This window comes from Schistocerca nitens, chromosome 1 (genome assembly GCF_023898315.1).
Source record: "Schistocerca nitens isolate TAMUIC-IGC-003100 chromosome 1, iqSchNite1.1, whole genome shotgun sequence".
In the NCBI taxonomy this organism is placed as follows: Eukaryota; Metazoa; Arthropoda; class Insecta; order Orthoptera; family Acrididae; genus Schistocerca; species Schistocerca nitens.
The window spans coordinates 385336564-385359187 of NC_064614.1; the positions used below are offsets into that span (position 1 = coordinate 385336564).

At 42.1% G+C, this 22624-nt stretch overlaps 1 protein-coding gene across 1 annotated transcript; it reads left to right on the top strand.

Annotated features, from left to right (window-relative positions):
- The first annotated feature begins 21688 nt into the window (after positions 1–21688).
- Positions 21689–22348, top strand: LOC126248827 (zinc finger BED domain-containing protein 6-like). The gene has a single exon (XM_049950279.1). It carries the CDS (start codon positions 21689–21691, stop codon positions 22346–22348), a length of 660 nt encoding a protein of 219 aa, XP_049806236.1.
- The last annotated feature ends 276 nt before the right edge of the window (positions 22349–22624 follow it).

Sequence of the window (22624 nt, forward strand, 5' to 3'; positions counted from 1 at the left end):
ATATACAGGTATACGACGGGAATTCAAAAAGTAAAGGCACATTTGTGAAAAGCTGCACTTATTCTGATGATAGAAAACTGAAACATGCGTTATTTCTCTACGTAACCTCCCTGGACTTCAATGCAGTTTTCCCGATGTTTTACGAGTTTTTTTTTATTTCATCAAAAATTACGTTTTTCGGTTGCATCTGTAACCAATTTTGCACCGCAGCAATGACGCCTTCATCACTTTCAAATCTTCTTCCCTGTAGTGCTTCCGTTAAGGGTCCAAACATGTGAAAATCACTTGGAGCCAGGTCTGTACTGTACGATACTAAGTATCTGTCTTATTCAACATCAAAAACCAAACTGGTTCCCTTCGTACAGCACATTACAAAATGTACATGTTCCACCACTAGGTGGCTACAGTGAATGGTGTATAGGAAATATAATTGCCCACATTAATTTTTAATATGAAACAGTTATTCCAGGAACAGCTAGAACCTTACTGCCTCTTTGAAAACTTTGTTACGCAGTTTCTCACTGGCATGAATTAACTGGAAAGATAATAGCATGTCAACAACAATCCTAAGCATAGCCAAATATGGGCAATAACAGTAATGCTACACTTCGGGAAGTGTGGTCATGAAATAAACCTACACATTGTATACATTATACCTCAAGTAGGTAATGTAGTTGGTAGGAATGTTTAAAACTATTATATTCTCTTAATATGGCAAAAATTCTGCAACATCATTGTTGTTGACATCTTTAAAACAGATATGATTTGAAAGTAGTTAAAACAAGTAAAACTCAGTTATATCGATGGTACATAGTTTAAAACTAATGTAATTCAAAAAACAAATAACAGAATACAATTAGAACATGAGTTTGATTATGTAATTACAAAGCATTGTCCCATATGCCAGACACATTTTCGAAAAGGTCGTTTTACTGAAACGAAGTACATTTTTATTAAAGCTACAAAACATGCTAGGAAGAATTTATTCTATGTTTTATGAATGATCCACTAAAATGTAATTTGTATTGTTGTATTCTTTATGTATCTGACTATTTTCATTGTGATAGAGACTGCTCTGGAACTACATTCAAACATTACGTAATGTCGTTTTATTCTACGATTTATTCCATGTTATTACATACTCTGTTATCTGTCAAAATTCATTGTAACTCTTTAATGTTTTGTTTTAATAATCACATCATTGCCTCATCTTGTTCCCCTTCTCTAATATTCTACTTACAGCATAAAAATAACATTTTAAAATCATTTTGCAGTGGATGTTACTGTGCATTGATAGGTGTGCAATTTGAATCACATGATGCTACATGTACAACATTAATTTTTAAAGAATCAAAACTGTTATTGTGACATGTGTAGGAGAAATATACAACTGTTGTATTAATACATAACTACAGCTAGTGGTGTTATATGTATAGAGGAGAAGAGAACTTCGTTTTGAGGCTGGGAGATGAAAAAAATCTTACATAAAACATCTTAAATATAGGATCATGTAAAAGCAATAATGACATTGATAACATACATAACAATAATGACAGTAAAAAAACACTTATGGTAGTATTGAGAATGACCACTATTGATGGTAGTATACATATGACATGCTTGTATGTATTTTACCAAGTATAACATCCTTCTGTGAATTTACATGCATTGAACACAACATTGTGTGTGAAGTTTATATACAGTGAAGCAATAATTAATCCATTCCAGAAAATATATGTGATCTTAAGCAATCTTCTCTGTTATTTGACGAAAACAACATCAATTACATCAATAGTAATGTGCAATGTGAGGTGCATGATACTGCACTGGCAATCTACAACAAATCCCATGTGACTTGCACTCTACCACTATATTTAAATGCAACTAAAATAAATCCTGAAAATATGCTCTAGATACGAAATATGGTATCAAGATTATTGAAAGCCACATCAATCAACATGTTAAGGGTGGCTCAGAGAATTAGTGGTACTGTGTAATTTTGCATATATCATTGTATTCTAAGTGAACTTTTAGCACTGAGGACCTCTTTATGTATAGTACTGGATTCTTGCTCTTGCGAGACTTTGACACTGAGCCACCCTTAACTTGTCATCTCGTAGAATCGGGTGTACTGCAGGTGGTCCGCGTCTTCACAACACGATATTTCGACGTCGTAATCCGGCGTCTTCATCAGGTGTTCCCTGAGACTGGTTAAGCTCTTTTTTTTTTAGCACTTTTCATTTCCTTCTCTGAGGGAGAAGGGCGGGCTGTTCTAGGGCTTGCGTTATGCCTTTTATCAGCCATAGGGCATAATTTTATTCTGTTTTGGCACTATTTATTTTGTTCTCAGGGGGTGCATGGGGGGGGGGAGGGTATTTTTCCAGTTGGGACTTTATTTGCAGGAGTATGTTGGGGACAGTTCCGGTATTCACCTTAGCGGCCAAGGAAAACCTGCAAAACCCGGCCAGAACTGCTTGTGTTGGTCTTCTCTTTTATTTGCCGTCCTGCCAGCGTTGGCGCTGGCGTTCACGGCGGGCAAGAGCGGCTTCGCGCCTTCTGTTGCGGTCCTCTTCTTGCCTTCTTTCTCTTTCTTCTAGTTCTCTTCTGAACTGCTCTTCACGGGCTTCCGCCTTTCTTCTTATGAGCTCCCGACTTTGTAGGAAGTTCATTTGGTGTTCACACGCTCGGCCAGGTTCGGGATCGCGTCGTCCAGGATCTCGCTGTTTACCAAGCAGTCTCTGTAATTGACGAATTCACTGGTTGACGAGCTGACCTTGTCCCTTATTTATGCCTGGGCAGTGTGTGGCGTTCTCTATGCCGTCCGCGCCCACTGTGGCCATTCCTGGCGGTGGTATCAGTCTCTAGGCGCTCCATCTTCGGTCCGCGCCCGTTGCGGCTATCTTATGAGGTAGCGTACATCCCAAGGCGTTCCGTATTGGGTCCGCGCCCGATAGGCACGATACTAGCAGTATCATGGCTCTGTTGAAGTTCCTTATACTGTCCGCGACCGCGGCGAGTTTCTCTCGTGGTCGGCCATTCTCCTGGCCTTCTGAACCCGGTATGCGCCTGTGAGGTGCGCTTCCTGCGACATCCGGCTGCTGTTGGAGATGCATATTATGATGGCCATCCTCCAAGGAGCTTGCTGCCGCCTGGTATCGCGTATGCCGTTCTGTTCCGTTACTTACGCTCTTGGACGTCTGTAGTTCATTCCTGGAGGAGGGAACTTTCTTCTGTTGTTTCTGTAGTAGTTCCAAAGCAGGATTCCACGCAGTACTAAGCTGATATCCTGCTTCCCGGTTGATCAAGTTCTCCGCCATCTTGATTTCAATCGATTCATTAATGACACTAGCCCAGAATCGGGGGGTCTGAGCCAGGATCCTGGTTTTGTCATAATCCATGGTGTGCTCAAGGTCCAGGCAATGTTCTGCTATTGCAGATTTAGTTACCTGTCGTGGCCTGGTATGTCTCTGGTGTTCTTTATATCTTATTTCAACTGTTCTAGTAGTTTGACCGACGTAGGTCATCCCACATTCACATGGTATATGGTAGACACCAGGTTTTCTTAACCCCAAATCATCCTTGACAGTTCCAAGGAGCGTCCTTATCTTGTTAGGTGGGCAGAACACACTCTTGATATTGTGTTTCTTCAAGATTCTGTTAATCTTGGCAGATATAGGCCCAGCATACGGTAGAAAGGCTACTTTCCTGGTCTCTTCTTCCTGCTCCTCTCCTGTTGCCTCAGGTCGTCTGGTGGGATGGAGCGCTTTGCAGATGTCCCTGGTGGAGTATCCGTTGTCTGAGAACACTCTTTGTAGATGTTCTAATTCTGCTGTCAGGCTGTTTGGGTCAGAGAGTGTTTTGGCTCGGTGTACGAGTTTTCACAGCACTCCAAGCTTCTGTGCTGGGTGATGGCAGCTGTCAGCCTGTAGATATAAGTCAATGTGTGTTGGTTTCCTGTACACACTGTGGCCTAAGGTGCAGATGGTCCAGTAACTCATCCAGTCTTCTTTTGCCATGTGGCCAGATGACGAAGGTCTCATCAACGTATCTGAAGAAACACGTCGGCTGGTAGACAGCAGTTGTAAGTGCCTCAGCCTCGAATTTCTCCATAAACAGATTCGCCACTACTGGAGGTAAGGGGCTACCCATGGCCACTCCTTCAGTCTGCTCATAGAATTGGCCTTCAAAAAGGAAGTACGTCGATGTCAAAATATGATTGAAAAGATCCAGCAAGGCTCCATCAAATTTCTCACTAATTATATCGAGTGTGTCCTGAAGTGGTACCCTGGTGAATAGAGACACCACATCAAAACTGACCATGATATCTGTGTCCGAGATAAGTAAGTTGTTGAGACGTTTCACAAAGTCCGAGTAGTTGCGGATGTGGTGGACACACTTTCCCACATATGGTACCAACATCTTCTTAAGGTAAGAGGCTTAGGGTAGGTGGCTGCGCCGATATTACTGACGATCGGGCGAAGTGGTACATCCTGATTATGGATTTTGGGTAATCCATACAGTCTGAGTGGTACTGGTGCCTTACCTTTTAGTTGTTTGACAACCTTCTCAAGCCATCCTGTTTCCTTAAGAAGAGACCGGGTTTTCCGGTCCACTCTATTGGTGGGCTCATTCTCTACTGGATTATAAGCAGGGTCCTCCAAAAGTTGACAGATTTTCTGGTCGTAGTCAGTCTTCAGCAGTGTGACAAAGAGACATGCAGGGCGCTAACCAGAGCCAGGCCGCCCAAAACAAACATCTCAAGAGACGAGAGGATGGCGCTTAAGAGTTTGCGGGAAGATAAAGACTTGGTGGTGTTACTAGCAGACAAGGAGAACTCTACTGGTGAAGACACCGAGTTACGTCGTCGAAATATCGTGTTGGGAAGACCCGGACCATCGGCAGTACACCCGATTCTATGAGATGACAACAAATCGCCAGGAAAGTCTTAGAAATTATATTATACTTAACTTGTTAACTGATGAGGCTTTCAGTGATCTTACTGTCATTTCTCATAACAGCAGCATATTTTCAGGATATATTTTAGTTGCTTTTAAATGTAATGGTGGACGTGCAAATATAAAATTTGTCGTGGATTACTATTCAGTATCATGTACCTCACATCAGATGCTACTGTTGATGTAATTGTTGATTTGAATAACTCAGCACATTACTTAAGATAATGCATATTTTATGTTATGTATTAATTATGGCTGTGCTATGTATGAACTTCCCATAGAATTTTGTATTTAATACACATAAATTCATATAAGAATTTTAGACTTATCTACTGATGTGTAAAGTGTGTACTGTCATTGTGAATACCGGCCACTCTCATTACTGTCATCAGTGGTTTTTACTGTCATTACTATTATTTATGTTGTTATCGTCACCATGGCTTTTTTTATATATGATCCTATATCAAGATGTTGTATATAAGGTTTTTTCCTCTCCCAGCCTCAACATACAGTTCGCTTCTCCTCTGTACATGTAACCCCCCCTTCTAACAACCGTGTACCGCAAGTCTCTAGAGGAACGGAAGGTTCCAAATGATTGGAAAAGAGCACAGGTAGTCCCAGTCTTCAAGAAGGGTCGTCGAGCAGATGCGCAAAACTATAGACCTATATCTCTGACGTCGATCTGTTGTAGAATTTTAGAACATGTTTTTTGCTCGAGTATCATGTCGTTTTTGGAAACCCAGAATCTACTATGTAGGAATCAACATGGATTCCGGAAACAGCGATCGTGTGAGACCCAACTCGCTTTATTTGTTCATGAGACCCAGAAAATATTAGATACAGGCTCCCAGGTAGATGCTATTTTTCTTGACTTCCGGAAGGCGTTCGATACAGTTCCGCACTGTCGCCTGATAAACAAAGTAAGAGCCTACGGAATATCAGACCAGCTGTGTGGCTGGATTGAAGAGTTTTTAGCAAACAGAACACAGCATGTTGTTATCAATGGAGATACGTCTGCAGACGTTAAAGTGACCTCTGGCGTGCCACAGGGGAGTGTTATGGGACCATTGCTTTTCACAATATATATAAATGACCTAGTAGACAGTGTCGGAAGTTCCATGCGGCTTTTCGCGGATGAAGCTGTAGTATACAGAGAAGTTGCAGCATTAGAAAATTATAGCGAAATGCAGGAAGATCTGCAGCGGATAGGCACTTGGTGCAGGGAGTGGCAACTGTCCCTTAACATAGACAAATGTAATGTATTGCGAATACATAGAAAGAAGGATCCTTTATTGTATGATTATATGATAGCGGAACAAACACTGGTAGCAGTTACTTCTGTAAAATATCTGGGAGTATGCGTGCGGAACGATTTGAAGTGGAATGATCATATAAAATTAATTGTTGGTAACGCGGGTACCAGGTTGAGATTCATTGGGAGAGTCCTTAGAAAATGTAGTCCATCAACAAAGGAGGTGGCTTACAAAACACTCGTTCGACCTATACTTGAGTATTGCTCATCAGTGTAGGATCCGTAGCAGATCGGGTTGACGGAGGAGATAGAGAAGATCCAAAGAAGAGCGGCGCGTTTCGTCACAGGGTTATTTGGTAACCGTGATAGCGTTACGGAGATGTTTAACAAACTCAAGTGGCAGACTCTGCAAGAGAGGCGCTCTGCATCGCGGTGTAGCTTGCTCGCCAGGTTTCGAGAGGGTGCGTTTCTGGATGAGGTATCGAATATATTGCTTCCCCCTACTTATACCTCCCGAGGAGATCACGAATGTAAAATTAGAGAGATTAGAGCGCGCACGGAGGTTTTCAGACAGTCGTTCTTCCCGCGAACCATACGCGACTGGAACAGGAAAGGGAGGTAATGACAGTGGCACGTAAAGTGCCCTCCGCCACACACCGTTGGGTGGCTTGCGGAGTATAAATGTAGATGTAGAACACTGCTAGCTATAGTTACGTATTAATACTGTAGTCAAATGTTTCTTCTATACATGTAATAATTGCATTCTTTTAAAAATAACATTGTGTTATGTGATTCAAGCCACATATCCTTCAACACACAATACCGTCCTCTGTAAAATGATTTTAAAATTTTATTTAAGGAGGGGGATAATTAATGTAGTCTACATTGAAGAAACCTTCAGAACCAACTATTAAATTGCACCATGCACACCAAATGAAAAATGGTGCACCACAGTGATCACAAAGATTTGTACCACCAAGATCGAAGACGAACTTCTTGGAAGTTAGAAACTGTGCAGGAAGTTTAGTTAGGTATCCACTCTTAAAGAATCCATATACAATAATGTTGGTGTAATGAGGTAACGAGAACTGAAGGAATGTGATGGAATGCAACCGAATGCAAACTAGCCTGTCATGGAGCTTTTCATGAAACTGGCTATTCTTTAAGGTGTAGCTGCAGATAGTGTGATAATATCTTTTATAGGCGCAGTCAAAATAAACATCCCTTGTCCATTTGTTCCAGGTGGTATGAACTGCAATGTCACACACTTTTCAGGAGTGATAGTTTTCTCTAAAGGAGTATGATTTTTATATGCAGAGCAGGAATCAGGTAAAAGGAAGTTATTTTGACCAACTATTGGTCAAAAATAGTGCTCATACCATCGTTGTAGTTCTCTTACGATTGTTTTCCCACTCGTTCTTGCTGTGACATAAATATTCCCCACTGCCCTTGTAAGATCATGCACACGAGAAAGAATCATAGGGGGCAGAGTATCTCCAACTTCAGGTACCACAATAAATATCTAGGTAATTTGCCATCTACATTAACAGTTGGTATAATTGTATATGAATGCATTTAGGGATTGGTGTTAATCGATCTTGGTACAACTCTCTTGGTACCTTAAATTTCCAGGGTTCTTTTTATAAGCATTTCTTCTTCGTATCCCGATTGCTTTAAGTTGCAAACAAATCCTTTACTGAAAGATTGGATAAGTTTGTTTATCTCATCTACAAATTTTCGGGCCAATTTCGCAGTTTTCTGTGCATCATCAAGTTGACGCTTATTTTGAAATTTCGTTACCTTACATCTTTCAATTCTGTAGCACTGTTTGAAGTTATGAAACCACCCACTGCTTCCGTTAAAACCATTGTGACCCATTATTTGTAATCTATGTATTTGATGTGCACAACATAGTACATTACTATCATAGACTTCCTGTAAATTGCATCAAGCATCCTTGAAGCAAAAGGTCTGTGGGAGAAATATTCCCGGCAAATGCGTCACTCATCATATTGAACTGAAGCTGTTATATCGACTGATGTCACTGCATGGTTCAAAGTGTATTGATTTAAGGAACTTGTAATTCCCCGTTGTTATTATGTTGTGTTTCTACTGCGAAGCAATGTAGTGATTGTTGTGTGAATCTCTGAGTCTTCAATGTCTTCACAAAGTCCATATGCCAAGGCCTCACATCTAGTAGTAGTAGTAGTAGCAATGGATCCAGTTTTCTTCAACAATTCCCCATAAACAATTCTGGTTTGAAAAACTCCATCAGACATGTGTAATAGATGTCTGTTGACTCTCTACAATTAATTTTAATCTTTTTGTGACGGCCTTCGTAGTGACAACACTTCGCTGTAGAAACGGCCTACGAAGTCACCGCCACACTTTTAATAGCGGGCCGACCGGTCCGCTGGAACAGTGAACAGAAAGATGAAAACCCAAACACTCGGATTAAATGAAAGTCGGTACTTATCTTTATTAAAGACGATACAGAACACAGTGGTGAACATGGTCTACAGAAATCTGTCTAGTTCGAGTCGGTGCGGCTAGGTCAGCGTCGGCTGACGACAAACAACAACTCTGCTGCGATGAACACACAACTGACTAGCAGGTACACAATTCGGTGGCGAGTATACAACTGAGCGGCGAATCCAGAACTGTGCTAGCGCTCGCGACTCCAGCGCTTAAGAAGCCAGAAGCCAGCGGTGGCGCGCGCAGACTTGCGGCGATTTCCTGTATCGCTGGCGCTGCTTATGCGGACGGCGTCCGGACTTTGATGCTGCCAACCTTTTTGGCAGCGGGCTCGGTTGGCATTACTGGCTAGGATATAACACTCCTCCCCCCCCCCCCCCAAATCGCCGCACCGTCGTTGAATAATGACGTGGCGAGCGTCGACGGCGGGGGAGGGGTCTGGCCGCAGACGTAGCAGAAGAGACCGGGGCGGAGACTGTTGTCGGTGGCAGTCCCCGGTCCGCACCCCAGCATTGGCTGCGCGGGGCCTCGGGAAACACCGACTGAAAACCGAGGTCAGGGTGCACGCCTGTGACCACGGGCGCAGCTTCTGGTACTGGACGCGACGGGGCGTCGGGACCCACGAAGAGAGGCAGCGTCTCCTGACGCTGCGTCGACGGCTGCTGAGTGGGCGCCGGACAAGGCGCTGCGGTGTCAGACTCCTTGGGGGTGCCCAAGGAAAGCGGCTGCAATACAGGCTGCACAGCCACCGCTTGGGAAGGCGGCCCGGCAGAGGGGTCGACGTCCATCAGCTCCGAAGGCGGTGGCGACTGAAGAGGGACCGCAGGCACCGGAGCGACCACCCGGGGCGCTCCCGCATGAAGCTGCGCGGGAGGCATCAACGGGACGGGCTGTCGACGTGGTAGCGGCGACGGCTGCTGCTGCTGCCCTGGGGGCGGCAGCGAAGTCGGAAGGCGCGGCTGGAACCCGCCGCGGACCAAATCTGTGGACAAAGAACGAGCGGCAGAATCCGGGCGGCCAGCGCGGCGCAACTGGTTCTGATGCCTCCTGTGCACCCCAGTAGCACCTTGAACAGTATAAAAACCGCGACCCTGGACACTTATCACGGTACCACGTTCCCAACGACGGCGACCGTGATAAACTCTGAAAGAAACGGCGTCGTTGCGCTGAAAACGCGTGCGATGCTCAGAAGCGGCGGGTCGATCCGGGGGGTGCAACAACCGTAGTAGGGTGCGATGACGACGGCCGTGGAGAAGCTCCGCAGGCGAAGGGCCGTCGCGTGGCGTGGTCCGGTACGACGACAGGAACGTGATGAGGGCCTGCTGACGAGAGTGCGTAGCACGAAGGCGGTCCATATGATCCTTGAATGTGCGTACAAAACGTTCCGCTGCACCATTCGATTGAGGGTGGAATGGCGGAGTAAGAACATGGCGAATGCCATTGGCAGAACAAAAACTTTCAGATTCAGCAGAGGTAAATTGTGGACCATTGTCAGACACTAAAACTTCTGGAAGACCCTCAATACAAAAAATTGAAGTCAACGCCTGTATAGTTTGTGCAGACGTTGTAGACTGCATGGGCACAACAAACGGAAAATTACTAAATGCATCTATCACGATGAGCCAACGAGAATTCCAATATGGACCAGCGAAATCAATATGTACTCGCTGCCAGGGACCGGCAGGGCGTGCCCACTCAAAATAGCGTTGAGGCGGAGCAGCTTGGTGTTCGGCACACGTTGAACAATCTGTAGACATCTGCGTAATCTGCTTATCAATACCGATCCATGTACAATGACGGCGGGCAAGCTGCTTGGTGCGGACCACTCCCCAATGACCTTGATGCAACAAGTCGAGGACCTTGGATTGGAGCACTTGGGGAACCACTACACGAAGCTGGTCATTCTCGGTGCGTAACAGCAAAACTCCGTGCGAAACAGACAACAGATGACGTTGCGGATAATAGCGACGAACCACAGGATCCGATATGTCCTTTGCCTTGGACGGCCAACCACGTTGAACAAAACGTAACAGTAAACTCAGATGAGGATCCGTAGCTGTCTCACGTGCCACCTGACGATAATCAATCGGAAAATCCCGGAGGGATTGATGCTCATCGGCGTCAATCTGATGGCAAGAGTCGTCAGAGGAATCGAAGACATCATCCGCAGCAATCGGCAATCTAGAAAGCGCGTCAGCGTTTGCATGCTGAGCTGTAGGGCGATACAGTATCTCATACTGGTATTGTGATAACAAAAGAGCCCAACGTTGTAGTCTCTGAGCTGTCCGCTGAGGAACTGGTTTAGACGGATGAAACAGTGACGTCAGGGGCTTGTGATCTGTTACTAAATAGAATGGTCTACCATAGAGGTAGTGATGGAATTTTGTGACACCGAACACAATAGCCAACGCTTCCTTGTCCAATTGGCTATAATTACACTGAGCTTTGTTTAACAATTTAGATGCGAACGCAATAGGACGTTCGGTGTTACCGACTCGGTGAGACAACACAGCACCGAGGCCGAAAGAAGAAGCATCACAAGCTAACACCAGAGGCTTGTTAGGGTCGTAATGGACCAGACAACGATCATTCAATAAAGCCTCTTTGAGCTGCTGAAAGGCTGATTGGCAATCAGCTGACCACACAAACGGAACATTCTTACGGCGGAGACGATGCAACGGTGCAGCAATCTGTGATGCATTAGGTATAAACCTAATATAATATGTCAATTTGCCAAGAACTGCTTGCAATTCATGCAGATTGCGAGGGGCGGGCAAATCACGAATAGCTGCTAAATGTGACTGGGAGGGATGAATGCCTTGAGCATTAATAACATGTCCCAGATACTCCAACTCCGTAAGGAAAAATGAACATTTATCGATGTTGCAACGTAGGCCTGCCTGAGACAACACTGTAAACAAACACTCCAAATTACGGAAATGTTCAGCAGGCGTCCGACCGGACACAACAATATCGTCTAAATAATTGCAACACGATGGCACATTAGCCAGAAGTTGTGACAAAAAAACGCTGAAAAACAGCTGGAGCTGACGCACAACCAAAAGGCAAACGCAGAAAACGGAACAACCCCAACGACGTGTTTATGACAAAATACTGTTGTGATTGCTCGTCGAGGGGCAATTGCAAATATGCTTCACGGAGATCAATTTTGGAAAAGAAACGAGCTTCCCCTAACTTATCCATCAGCTCGTCCGGTCGAGGTAAAGGAAAAGAATCAATGACAGTCTGAGGATTAACTGTCGACTTAAAATCAGCACACAAACGTAACTTGCCAGACGGTTTCTTTATAATAACTAAGGGAGAAGCCCACTGGCTCGCTGAAACGGGTTGAATAACATCGTTGTTTTGCCAACGACGAAGTTCATCTTCTACAGGTGCCCGGAGGGCGTGAGGCACTGGACGAGCACGAAAAAATCGAGGCTGAGCATTTTCTTTTAACGTAATATGAGCGGCAAAGTTCGCAGCACAACCGAGTTCGTCTTTAAATATGTCACTGTATCGTTTACACAAGTCGGTTATGCTGTTTTGAGGAACAACAACAGAATTAAGTTGCAACACATTGTCTTGGATAGACAGGCCAAACAAGTCAAAACAGTCTAATCCGAAAATGTTTACACTGTCTGTAGCGCGGAGCACTGTGATTGAAACTGTTTTTGTATTGCCCCGGAATGTGGCTGGCACACTACATACACCTAACACAGGAATTTGTTCTCCACTGTAAGTAGCCAAAGAATGTTTTGCCGCTGAAAGTTTAGGGCGGCCGATAGCCGCATACGTAGCACTATTTATGAGAGTCACAGACGCACCAGTGTCTAATTGAAAATTGAAGGTCTTATCCAGGATGCGTAGCTTCACAAATAGTTTATTACACTGTCTCTGGATCGGTGCAGCGGAGGCGGAAGACACAAAATCAGCGCGTTTAGCACGTGTTCGCTGCTTACGACAACTCGTGGGTTGGGCGGGTGGAACAACAACTCCCGCTTCACTTGCAGTCTGTACATTGCGTTTTACAGCGTTTGAATTACGCTTGGGTCGCATAGCAGAGGGCTGGGTGGGTGGCTTATTGCGAACAAGTTTATTACCCACACGAACCGTGGAAGAGTCTTTAAACGCGACCTTCTGGGCGGGCTGGCTTTGAAGAACATGAATATCCATGGGCTGGGAAGCACTAGAATTGTTCTTGCGTTTACGCAAACAAACAGTCTGGATGTGTCCTTTCCTTTGACAAAAGTGACAAACCGCGTTTCTTAACGGGCAACGTTCACGAGGATGAGCAAGAACACACTTAGGGCAAGACTTAACTCTATCATTTTGCACACGCGGCTGACGAATGTGTTTAACATGACGCGGCCGGCTAGTGTTTACAGTCTGACTCTGCCGGTGGGGCCGCGGGCGTGACATAACTTGCTTAGCACAGGCAATTTGAGAAATACATGGCTGATCTAACTCACACTCAGCATAGTCAAAAGTATCTTGGGCTTCAATAATGTTCATCACAGTCTCTAATGACGGGTCAGGCAACTTTAAAATAGCAGCACGAATACGAGAATCTGCAATGTTTTGAGTAATAGCGTCTCGTAACATGACATCACTGTAGGAAGCTCCACACACACAATTAAATCGGCACTGACGGGTGAGGCCCCGTAAATCTGTTAACCACTGTTTATTAGATTGATGTGGCAGTTTCTTTAATCTGAAGAACTTGAATCTGGCTGCTGCCACATGAACTCGCGACTCGAAATATTCAGCAAGCTTGGTAACAACAACGTCATAGTCTAAAGCTTCTGGCTTGGATTCCGGGAACAACTTACAAAGTAGTCTATAGACTTCCACGCCTGCAGTGGAAATTAAATAAAGCTGCCGCTCATTACCTGTGATTTTGTAGACTGACATGTGCGCCTGCAACTGCGCGAAATATTCTTGCCATTCTTCTCGTGATGCCTCAAAAGCACGAAAATGCGGTGCTGCCTGTGCTTGTTCCTTGTATGGTGGTGGATTAGCCGCTTGTTTGGCGATTGCTTCCACCAGACTTTGTATTTGCTGACTCTGTAACAAGATCAACTGTTGTAAGTCGGCAGACATAGTGAACACAAATTAAACCAGTCCCCAAAATTCTATCTCAAGAAACAAGTTAAACCAGCCCTGCACACGAGTTCGGAAGTCCTCGTCGCCAGTTTTGTGACGGCCTTCGTAGCGACAACACTTCGCTGTAGAAACGGCCTACGAAGTCACCGCCACACTTTTAATAGCGGGCCGACCGGTCCGCTGGAACAGTGAACAGAAAGATGAAAACCCAAACACTCGGATTAAATGAAAGTCGGTACTTATCTTTATTAACGACGATACAGAACACAGTGGTGAACATGGTCTACAGAAATCTGTCTAGTTCGAGTCGGTGCGGCTAGGTCAGCGTCGGCTGACGACAAACAACAACTCTGCTGCGATGAACACACAACTGACTAGCAGGTACACAATTCGGTGGCGAGTATACAACTGAGCGGCGAATCCAGAACTGTGCTAGCGCTCGCGACTCCAGCGCTTAAGAAGCCAGAAGCCAGCGGTGGCGCGCGCAGACTTGCGGCGATTTCCTGTATCGCTGGCGCTGCTTATGCGGACGGCGTCCGGACTTTGATGCTGCCAACCTTTTTGGCAGCGGGCTCGGTTGGCATTACTGGCTAGGATATAACAAATCTCCTTTGCAGTGTAGTTCTCGGAACATTTAAACAATCGACTGCAGCCCTTTGGTCATCTTGTTTCATAGCAGTCTCATATCATTCTCCTCAAACTCCAATGGCAGTCTTCTTTTTAAACCATGGCATTATGCCCTAAAAACAAAACAAAAAGATCTAATTATATGACACATACTATCTGACTTTGGTATGCCACATACTACCCAATTGACATTACACATTAAAACTGAAACTTCTTTATAAAATATTATTAATGCAAAGCACTACATAGCCCTGCCAACATACAAACACATAAACAGCCTACTTACAAAAAATGGCAGAAACAAAACTGGCGTGAGTGATCAAGATTTAATTATTACAATGCAATCTAGACTAGACTACTTAAATACTAATTCTTGTATGATAATACTACTACTTTTTCTCACTAGTATAAAACAATACAGAAAATTATACCGCTCACCAGCTTTGAAACGTAAAAATGAAAATGTTCAACCTTTGAGAGTTCATACGTGACTAGGACAGCACTTTTTCAACTGCTATTAATATACGAATATAACATCTGTAACAGTGTATACAACTTTAAAACACGAAAAAAGTGCTTAATCTCTACTTTTATATAGAAAATAAGCGTACACTGGGGACTACAGTCACTTCAGAGCCATCAAGAATTCTGTTATGGTTGAAAAAAATGAACAGGGTTATAATACTCGAGACTAAATGCGATAAGGGGAAAGTGATAGTATTAGTTGTTAATGTACATAAGTGCTGTCCACTGAGATAGTCTGGCTGCTCCAGTCCGACCGGTGAGGGGTGTAGTAGTTCTCATGAAGCTCCTCCTAGATTTGAGTCTACTAATTGGTGGCTGGTATCCATGTAGCAGGTGATCGGTGTTATGATCTGCTTTATGTCTCTCAAGTTTGGCTGCGACTTCACGCCTTATGTCTGGAGGAGCAATACCTGGACAGCAAAATCTGACAGTAATGATTGGATGACTCCTTCTGAGACCCTTCCTCCTGGTGGAAATCAAGTCTGGACAGTGTGGAAGTCTCTAAATCGGCTCAGGAGTGGCGTCGGACGAACTAAGGACAATCTGTTTAAATGGGGCTTTATGAAGGAATCTTCCACCTTGTGTGACTGCGGAGAAGAACAGACAACCAAACATTTAATTAACTGTCCTAGATGTCCTGTATCATGTTCCACACAAGAGCTTGTTGATGTTTCAGACAATGCTGCTGCCGTTGCACAATTTTGGGCTAATACCGTTTAGTTTGTTCTTTTATGATTTGACCTGATTTGTTATATTGTGTATATTGTAAATATTGTTGTAATGTTTTTGACTCGAAATAAAATAAATAAGTGCTGTCAACGAATGTATACTGCAAGTTCTGAGCACCGAAGCGCCATTAAGTAATTAAAAGTTGTCCATTAAGCTGCTGCTAAAGGAGAACGATGAATGCAGGACAGTACTATTTTCGAGAAATATGCGAACTCCAGTCATCCTAAATATTTTGAACCAATTATTCCCACATATGTCAGAAAGCCACAACAGTAAGACTAAGGATTTCACATAGATTTCACAAGTTACCACACATCTTTCAGAGCAATGAATTTCTTTCTAAGCGCGAGGGTGCTCTGAAAAGTAATGTTTTCAACTTTTTGTATGAAAAGTTTTAAAACTTTTTAAAGAAAACAAACGTTATTAACATTCTACATCGTTATTCTTCATGTCTACATATATGCAGCCCCCTGCCACTAGAGGACTCTGAAATATAGGACGTAACATGGCAGTGTGTTATGTAACTATATCGATGAGTGAGAAACAGCATGCTGTAATCGAGTCTCGAAGTCGAAGAGTTCATCCACACATGGAGCACCCTCTTCTTTAGCATGACAATGCCAAACCACACACGAGCGCTGCGACATTTGTAACAATTTGATGCCTTGGGTTCACTTCATTATCGTCGATCATCCTTCATACAGTCCTCACTTGGCCCCATCTTTCATCTTTTGCCAAGACAACTTTCGATAACTTTGCTTTGATATTGATGAAGCGGTGCAAGCATAGATGAGGTCGTGGCTCCATCAAACCTTCTAGCTCGATGATATCAACAAAATGGCCCCTCCGTTGTGAGAAACGTTTTCATCGCTAGGTTGACTATGTTGAGAATTAAATATGTAGACATGAAGAATAAAGATGTATAATGTTAATAACATTTGTTTTAGTTGAAAAGCTTTAAGAGTTTTTACATAAATAATTCGGAGGCATTACTTTTCATCACGCCCTCATATGACTATTGTGATAGAGTGAGCATTTGCAGTTGGATGGAGAATGTCAACTTGATGGACTTCCTCTTGTTACGCCATGCTGTGAAGGCTGTAAAAGGGAAAAAAACAAAATAATTGTTTGTAAATAGATTGTATGTCTTCCTCTTTCGTATAAAATCGAGCAGTCGTTATAGCTTAACCATTTGGAGGTAAAATAGTAATGGGGCTACTCTGATTTAGTCCAAGTACCTTAGTGACAGCTACAACGATTGTGCATCTTTACGTACTATGGATCTCTACCTTTCATTCTTGTTGAAAAGAAACAGTTTTGAGAGGTAAACAATCATTTATTTTCGTTCTTAAATTGAGCTAACACTGTAAGGTGTGCAGATAAGTACAAATATACATGTATCTCTTTAGCAACGTCAGTACTGCTGTTGCATCATAGATGGAGCGTGCAGAAGCACAATACACTTCAAAATTACTTGCGAAAATGTCCTCTGAAATGTTCTGATGTGTTAGCTTTGTAAATGTGTAGCATACATTTTCAAAAAATCCGTACACTTGCTCATACTGATTGAGACAGTCATTCACAGTACACTGGATGGCGAGCTAGCATACATCAATTTTCTAAACATTGATTACTGATGGTTAGGGCACTGTGCGGTATTCTCATTGCTGTATGTTTTAATTGTTCTTGGGTGGTTCTCAACACATACTCCATTGCAGCCCAGTAACGCCGGAGCCGTTTGAGCGTTGAACAGTGCAGTTATCTTCGCAGAACTCTGACATAGTTTGTACGATTCATATGATTAAAACTCTAGTTTCATGCCATTAAATTGAGGATTTTCAAACGCTACCACTATACTGAACTCGCCATTAAAGAGGATTCCCACAACCACACATTTTTGCCCTTACCGTTTAGATAGTATATTATAGAGAATAACATCACATTAATATACAAGGTAACCCCTTGTAACCATCTGATGAGCACTGCTGATGATGGTGATAGTGGAAACTCAAAGTATGGGAAGAAAATTTCTTGTATGTCCTGCTACACACTTGCCTTGCCCACTACAAGCTTTCTATTATTGCTCCTAACTACATGATTCACTTTAACATTAACTCTTACATAAACAATATTTAACATAACTGGGGTCATGCATAACTTGATCACATAATTTATGGATACTTTGTATTTAGTCAGGGTGAAAACATCTTATTAAAAATCAAAAGCTAAACTGGCTCACACCGGCAATGCATTAAAAAAGTAAACGTATTCAACCGACAAGTGGCGGCAGTGCTTTTTTGTATAGCAAATATAATTCCCCACATTACGTGAGGTGTATTACTGAATAGGTATGTGGCAATGGAAATCGATTAATAATTACTTGAGTAATTGGAAAAACTGATAGGAAAGAATAGTTGACAGAAATATGAAAGTAATTTATGGATCTGAGCACAATCCTGGGTGAACTTTAACTGATACCAATATGAACAGACTTTTAATATCAATACATTCAAGTTCAATGAACATAATTTGCATTGTGTACTGCTTCACATTAATTCCATTGTGTATAGTCTTGATCGTGGCTATGTTGATGCTTGAACACTCCTCCGGATACTGCGTAAATTCTTCTTGTCTGCACCGAACCTCTTGATGCAAGATCTCAGTGGCGAGTGAAATGATCAACAGAGAATTTGAACTCTTGGCCATGCCAATAAATATTCCTCTTCTAATAACTTTTTATTATACTTTTAATGAGCAGTTAAAATACTCATTTTTAACAAAGCTGGAACGGCGGATCCAAGCAGACGTCCATGCACTACCACTTCTCGAAACAAAACTGTGAAGATACATAAATTAATAAACTGAAGAGCATATTTCTTACTTTGTTTATACAGATATTTAGCAATGTATCAAAGCATTATCCTTGCCACAAAATAGCTCGTTAGTTTACCTTTAGCGGTGCCTATAACTCATTCAGTTTACATAAAGCTTATATACAAGAAAAGAAAGGAACAAAAAATAATATGATTCAATACGGTACATACATCCCATAGAAGATATATCTCTGCACTCTTTAGACACTTGTTTTCTTTTATCCACATGCTGCACATGGTGAGTCATTAGCAGGTATCATTTTCCTGTCGTATTTGTTAAGATGAAACTTGCAAATGAGCCTTACTAAAGACTGGACTTGCGACTTCGCGCTCAAGAGGTTCGTTATAAGATCAACATTACTTGGAAAAAGTCTAAAATTAATCCTACAATAAAGTGGGGATGAAAAGTACGGGATGAAAAGCAGCTGTTTTAGAATAGCTCGACCGAAAAACATTTATTTATTTGGAACTGCCAATAAATGTCATTTCCCTTATTTGCAAAGTCTTGACCGTGCCCAAAAGCAATGCAACATTGCAGACACTATGAAGGCCTGCAGTCTTCGTTTTCAGAAATGCCAAAACAATTATGTAAACGGAAAATTACATCATTAAAACAAGAACTTAAACGTCAGTAAAAGGCTACAAAAACCGTTAACAATTCAGAAAGCACGACATCAATAAATTTCGAAATATCTCATTTTATAGGATTTATGGATGGAGATTGTTTTCAGATAGCTATAAAAGATTTTTCTGGAACCAGGAAATACTCCGAGAATATTCAGTTAAATTGCGTGTCAAGGCAAAAGAGAATGATCGTAATGTTTGCAAATATAAACGACCAGTTAACAGCTTACTCAGAGAAACTTGCTTGTGTTTCATTGATGAATCATCTGACGTCATGTCCACACCACAGTTGTTAGTTGTGTTTTCATATGTGATAATGAATGAAGTATGTGGAATGTTGACTACAGTAAGTCATGATCAGACCAAACTAGGAGTACTGATATGTTTATTTATTTATTATCCAGATTTAAACTAAAAAATTCAGTCGACATCATCTGAGCACTATGAGACTTAAATTCTGAGGTCATCAGTCTCCTAGAACTTAGAACTACTTAAACCTAACTAACCTAAGGACATCACACACATCCATGCCCGAGGCAGGATTCGAACCTGCGACCGTAGCGCTCGCGCGGTTCCAGACTGTAGTGCCTAGAACCGCTCGGCCACCCCGGCCGGCAATGCGTCCTCCATGGGCGAAATGCTATGTAAATGTAAATTTAGATAAATATATGCTTGTGCAACTTAAGTGCCCTAAATTAAAACGAATAGTTGAGACCATAAGTCAGAACACTAATACTGTTGCATAATTCGGTGATAGCTATATGACAGAACAATTTCGCAATAAAAAATTACAATAAAAATATAACGACTACTTAATAAATATGAACTTTAAGTTCTCAGAAAATTTAATTAAAATGAACGGCTTCACAAGAAATCAGATGGTTCCCTAAGAGTTTCGCATGGTATTGTCATCTAGTGTGGATGCACGTATTCGCATGAGGACTATCACCCCTGCATCGTCTGATCGGGCAACGTGAACCGGTCTGCAGTTCCCGATGTTTACGTTTAGGAAGCTGATGCGTAGGTGAACGCGATAGGCGTATCGTGTAATACGGCCTTAAGAGCGTGAACAACACGGTGCTAAATATATTACAATATCTCAAATAGCGATATCTTAACCTCGACTATGAATGAAAGATTTATCGTCACACCATTGGTAGCGAATCTCGTGAAAAACATACAGCTAATAGTTTGCAATCTACACCTCAGTTCAATTACGCTATACTTAACTTCGTTACATGATTAAATACATCTTTTTTTTACGAAGCAGGGTATTTCTAAAAAACAAAAACTCCGCCGAACATTAAAAAAGGAACAAAAAAGTTGAACATGTCCGCAAAAAGCCGGACGGTTGGTGACCCTGTAAACGCGTAATGGCAAGGTGTTACAACTTTACTGAGTTCATAACAATCGACATTTATTCTAGGGTTGGATCAAATATATTATACATGATTTTAAAAGTGTTGCAAATATTTGGAAACTACTGTAAACATACTGTAATTCGTTGAAAAAGAAAATGATTGCCTAAGGACTGAGAGAATATAAGTTACATGTTCTTTATTTTTCTTCATTTGTTGGCTCTCCCGAAAAGGGCAGAAAACAGACATGTTTATATACTTTCATCTCTTGAGTTACTTGCGTCGTCGTAAACAGAAGTGATTGTCGTCTTCTTTGTATATGTGCATGTTAAAGTGTTAGTGTTTGTCAGTAAAATGGATCGTGATAAGCGAAAAAAAGTGTTATCTGGAAATATTTTCTAGAAATTAACCCTGGTCGTGCTAAATGCGAAATATGTTCTAGTATTTATTCCTTCAAAGCTGGAACGACTTCCATTTCAGCAAGATACTTAAGAACACAGCATCCTACTGCTGTTCTCACACCCGAAGGTCCTCAGTTGGTTATTGACGACGAAGTGGAGAGTGTTACTGAAGTAAGAACATCATTATTTTCAACGTCTGCCATAGTGCCCTCAACATTGTATTCTATACCCTCGACGTCGACCAAAGAACCGATTCAGGCACCAACAAATAACAGAGAACAGGACTTAGTGATTTCGTCACGAGACCCCTACCAGTGTCAAAGGTTAAAACTTTGGACGGAATTGTTCTGAAATTAATTGTGAAGCAGTTTCACCCATTCAGAATAGTTGAACAGCCAGAATTTAGGGAACTGATACACAATCTAAATCCAAATTATGTATTACCTTCGAGAAAGACTCTCCCGAACGCACTGTTGGATTCAATGTACAATAGTATGAAAGAAAAAGTAAAAGCAAACATGTCTCAAGCTGTTGCGTGTTGTGTTACTACAGACAGTTGGACTTCGGCTGCTGGCGAAAATTATGTTGTAACAACTGTGCACTATATAGATGAACCCCCTAAATTATGCAGCGCGTTACTTGATTGTTTTGCGTTCAATGAAAAACACACTGCGAAAATATCTCCCACGAAATAAGGAGGGTTTGTCAAGAGTGGGAAATTGACAATAAAATTGTCGCAGTTGTGACTGACAATGCCGCTAATATGATTTCAGCTGCGAGATATTTGCGGTGGCAAAATATTCCATGTTTCGCTCACACCCTAAATCTGGCTGTGCAAAATGCAATAGCTGAAATAAAAGAGCTGCAAACAAAAGTAAAAACAGCAGTGGAATATTTTAAACGAAGTCCCCATGCATTTTCAAAATTAAAGGAAGTACAAAAACAAATGGGTCTTCCAGAGCAGACTGTGAAACAAGACGTTCAAACAAGGTGGAATTCAACCCTGCCAATGTTTGACAGTGTATTGAAGAGCAGGGATGCTATTGTTGAAACTTTAGCAATAATGAATCCTGCAATAGTAATTACTAAGGAAGACTCTGAAATGCTCGAAGAAATGTGCAAAATTTTAAAGCCCTTTTTACATATCACTGAGGATGTGAGTTCTGAGAAACAAGTAACTATATCTAAACTAATTCTATTTTCTCAGTGCTTGAGAAAACATTTTGAGAAATACGATACTGCCAACAAACCTAGACAAGTATTATCTCTTATTAGAAAAATCAAGGACGAACTTGACAGACATTTCAAAGATATTGAAGATAGAGCTATGTTGGCCAAAGCTACCTTGCGTGATCCCAGATTTAAAAAGCAAGCGTTTCTGTCAACAAATTCGTACAACAAAGCAAAACAGTCTGTTATATAAAAAGCTGCAGTATTAAGAACACCCAGCGATGATGAGGCAAAACAGCCTGAAGAACAGGAACAATCAGCAGACACGGAGGAAGATTTATTTTGGGAAGATTTTGACTCCAGTGTTCAACGCTCTTCGAGACAAACTGTTACACCCATGACGTCTACAATAATACAATTCGACAAGAATATCGAAATTCAGCCTTTAGGAAGAAAGGCAGACCCTTTTAGATGGTGGAGTGAACGTAAGATATACTACCCGAGACTGTACCAGCTCATGTTAAGACGC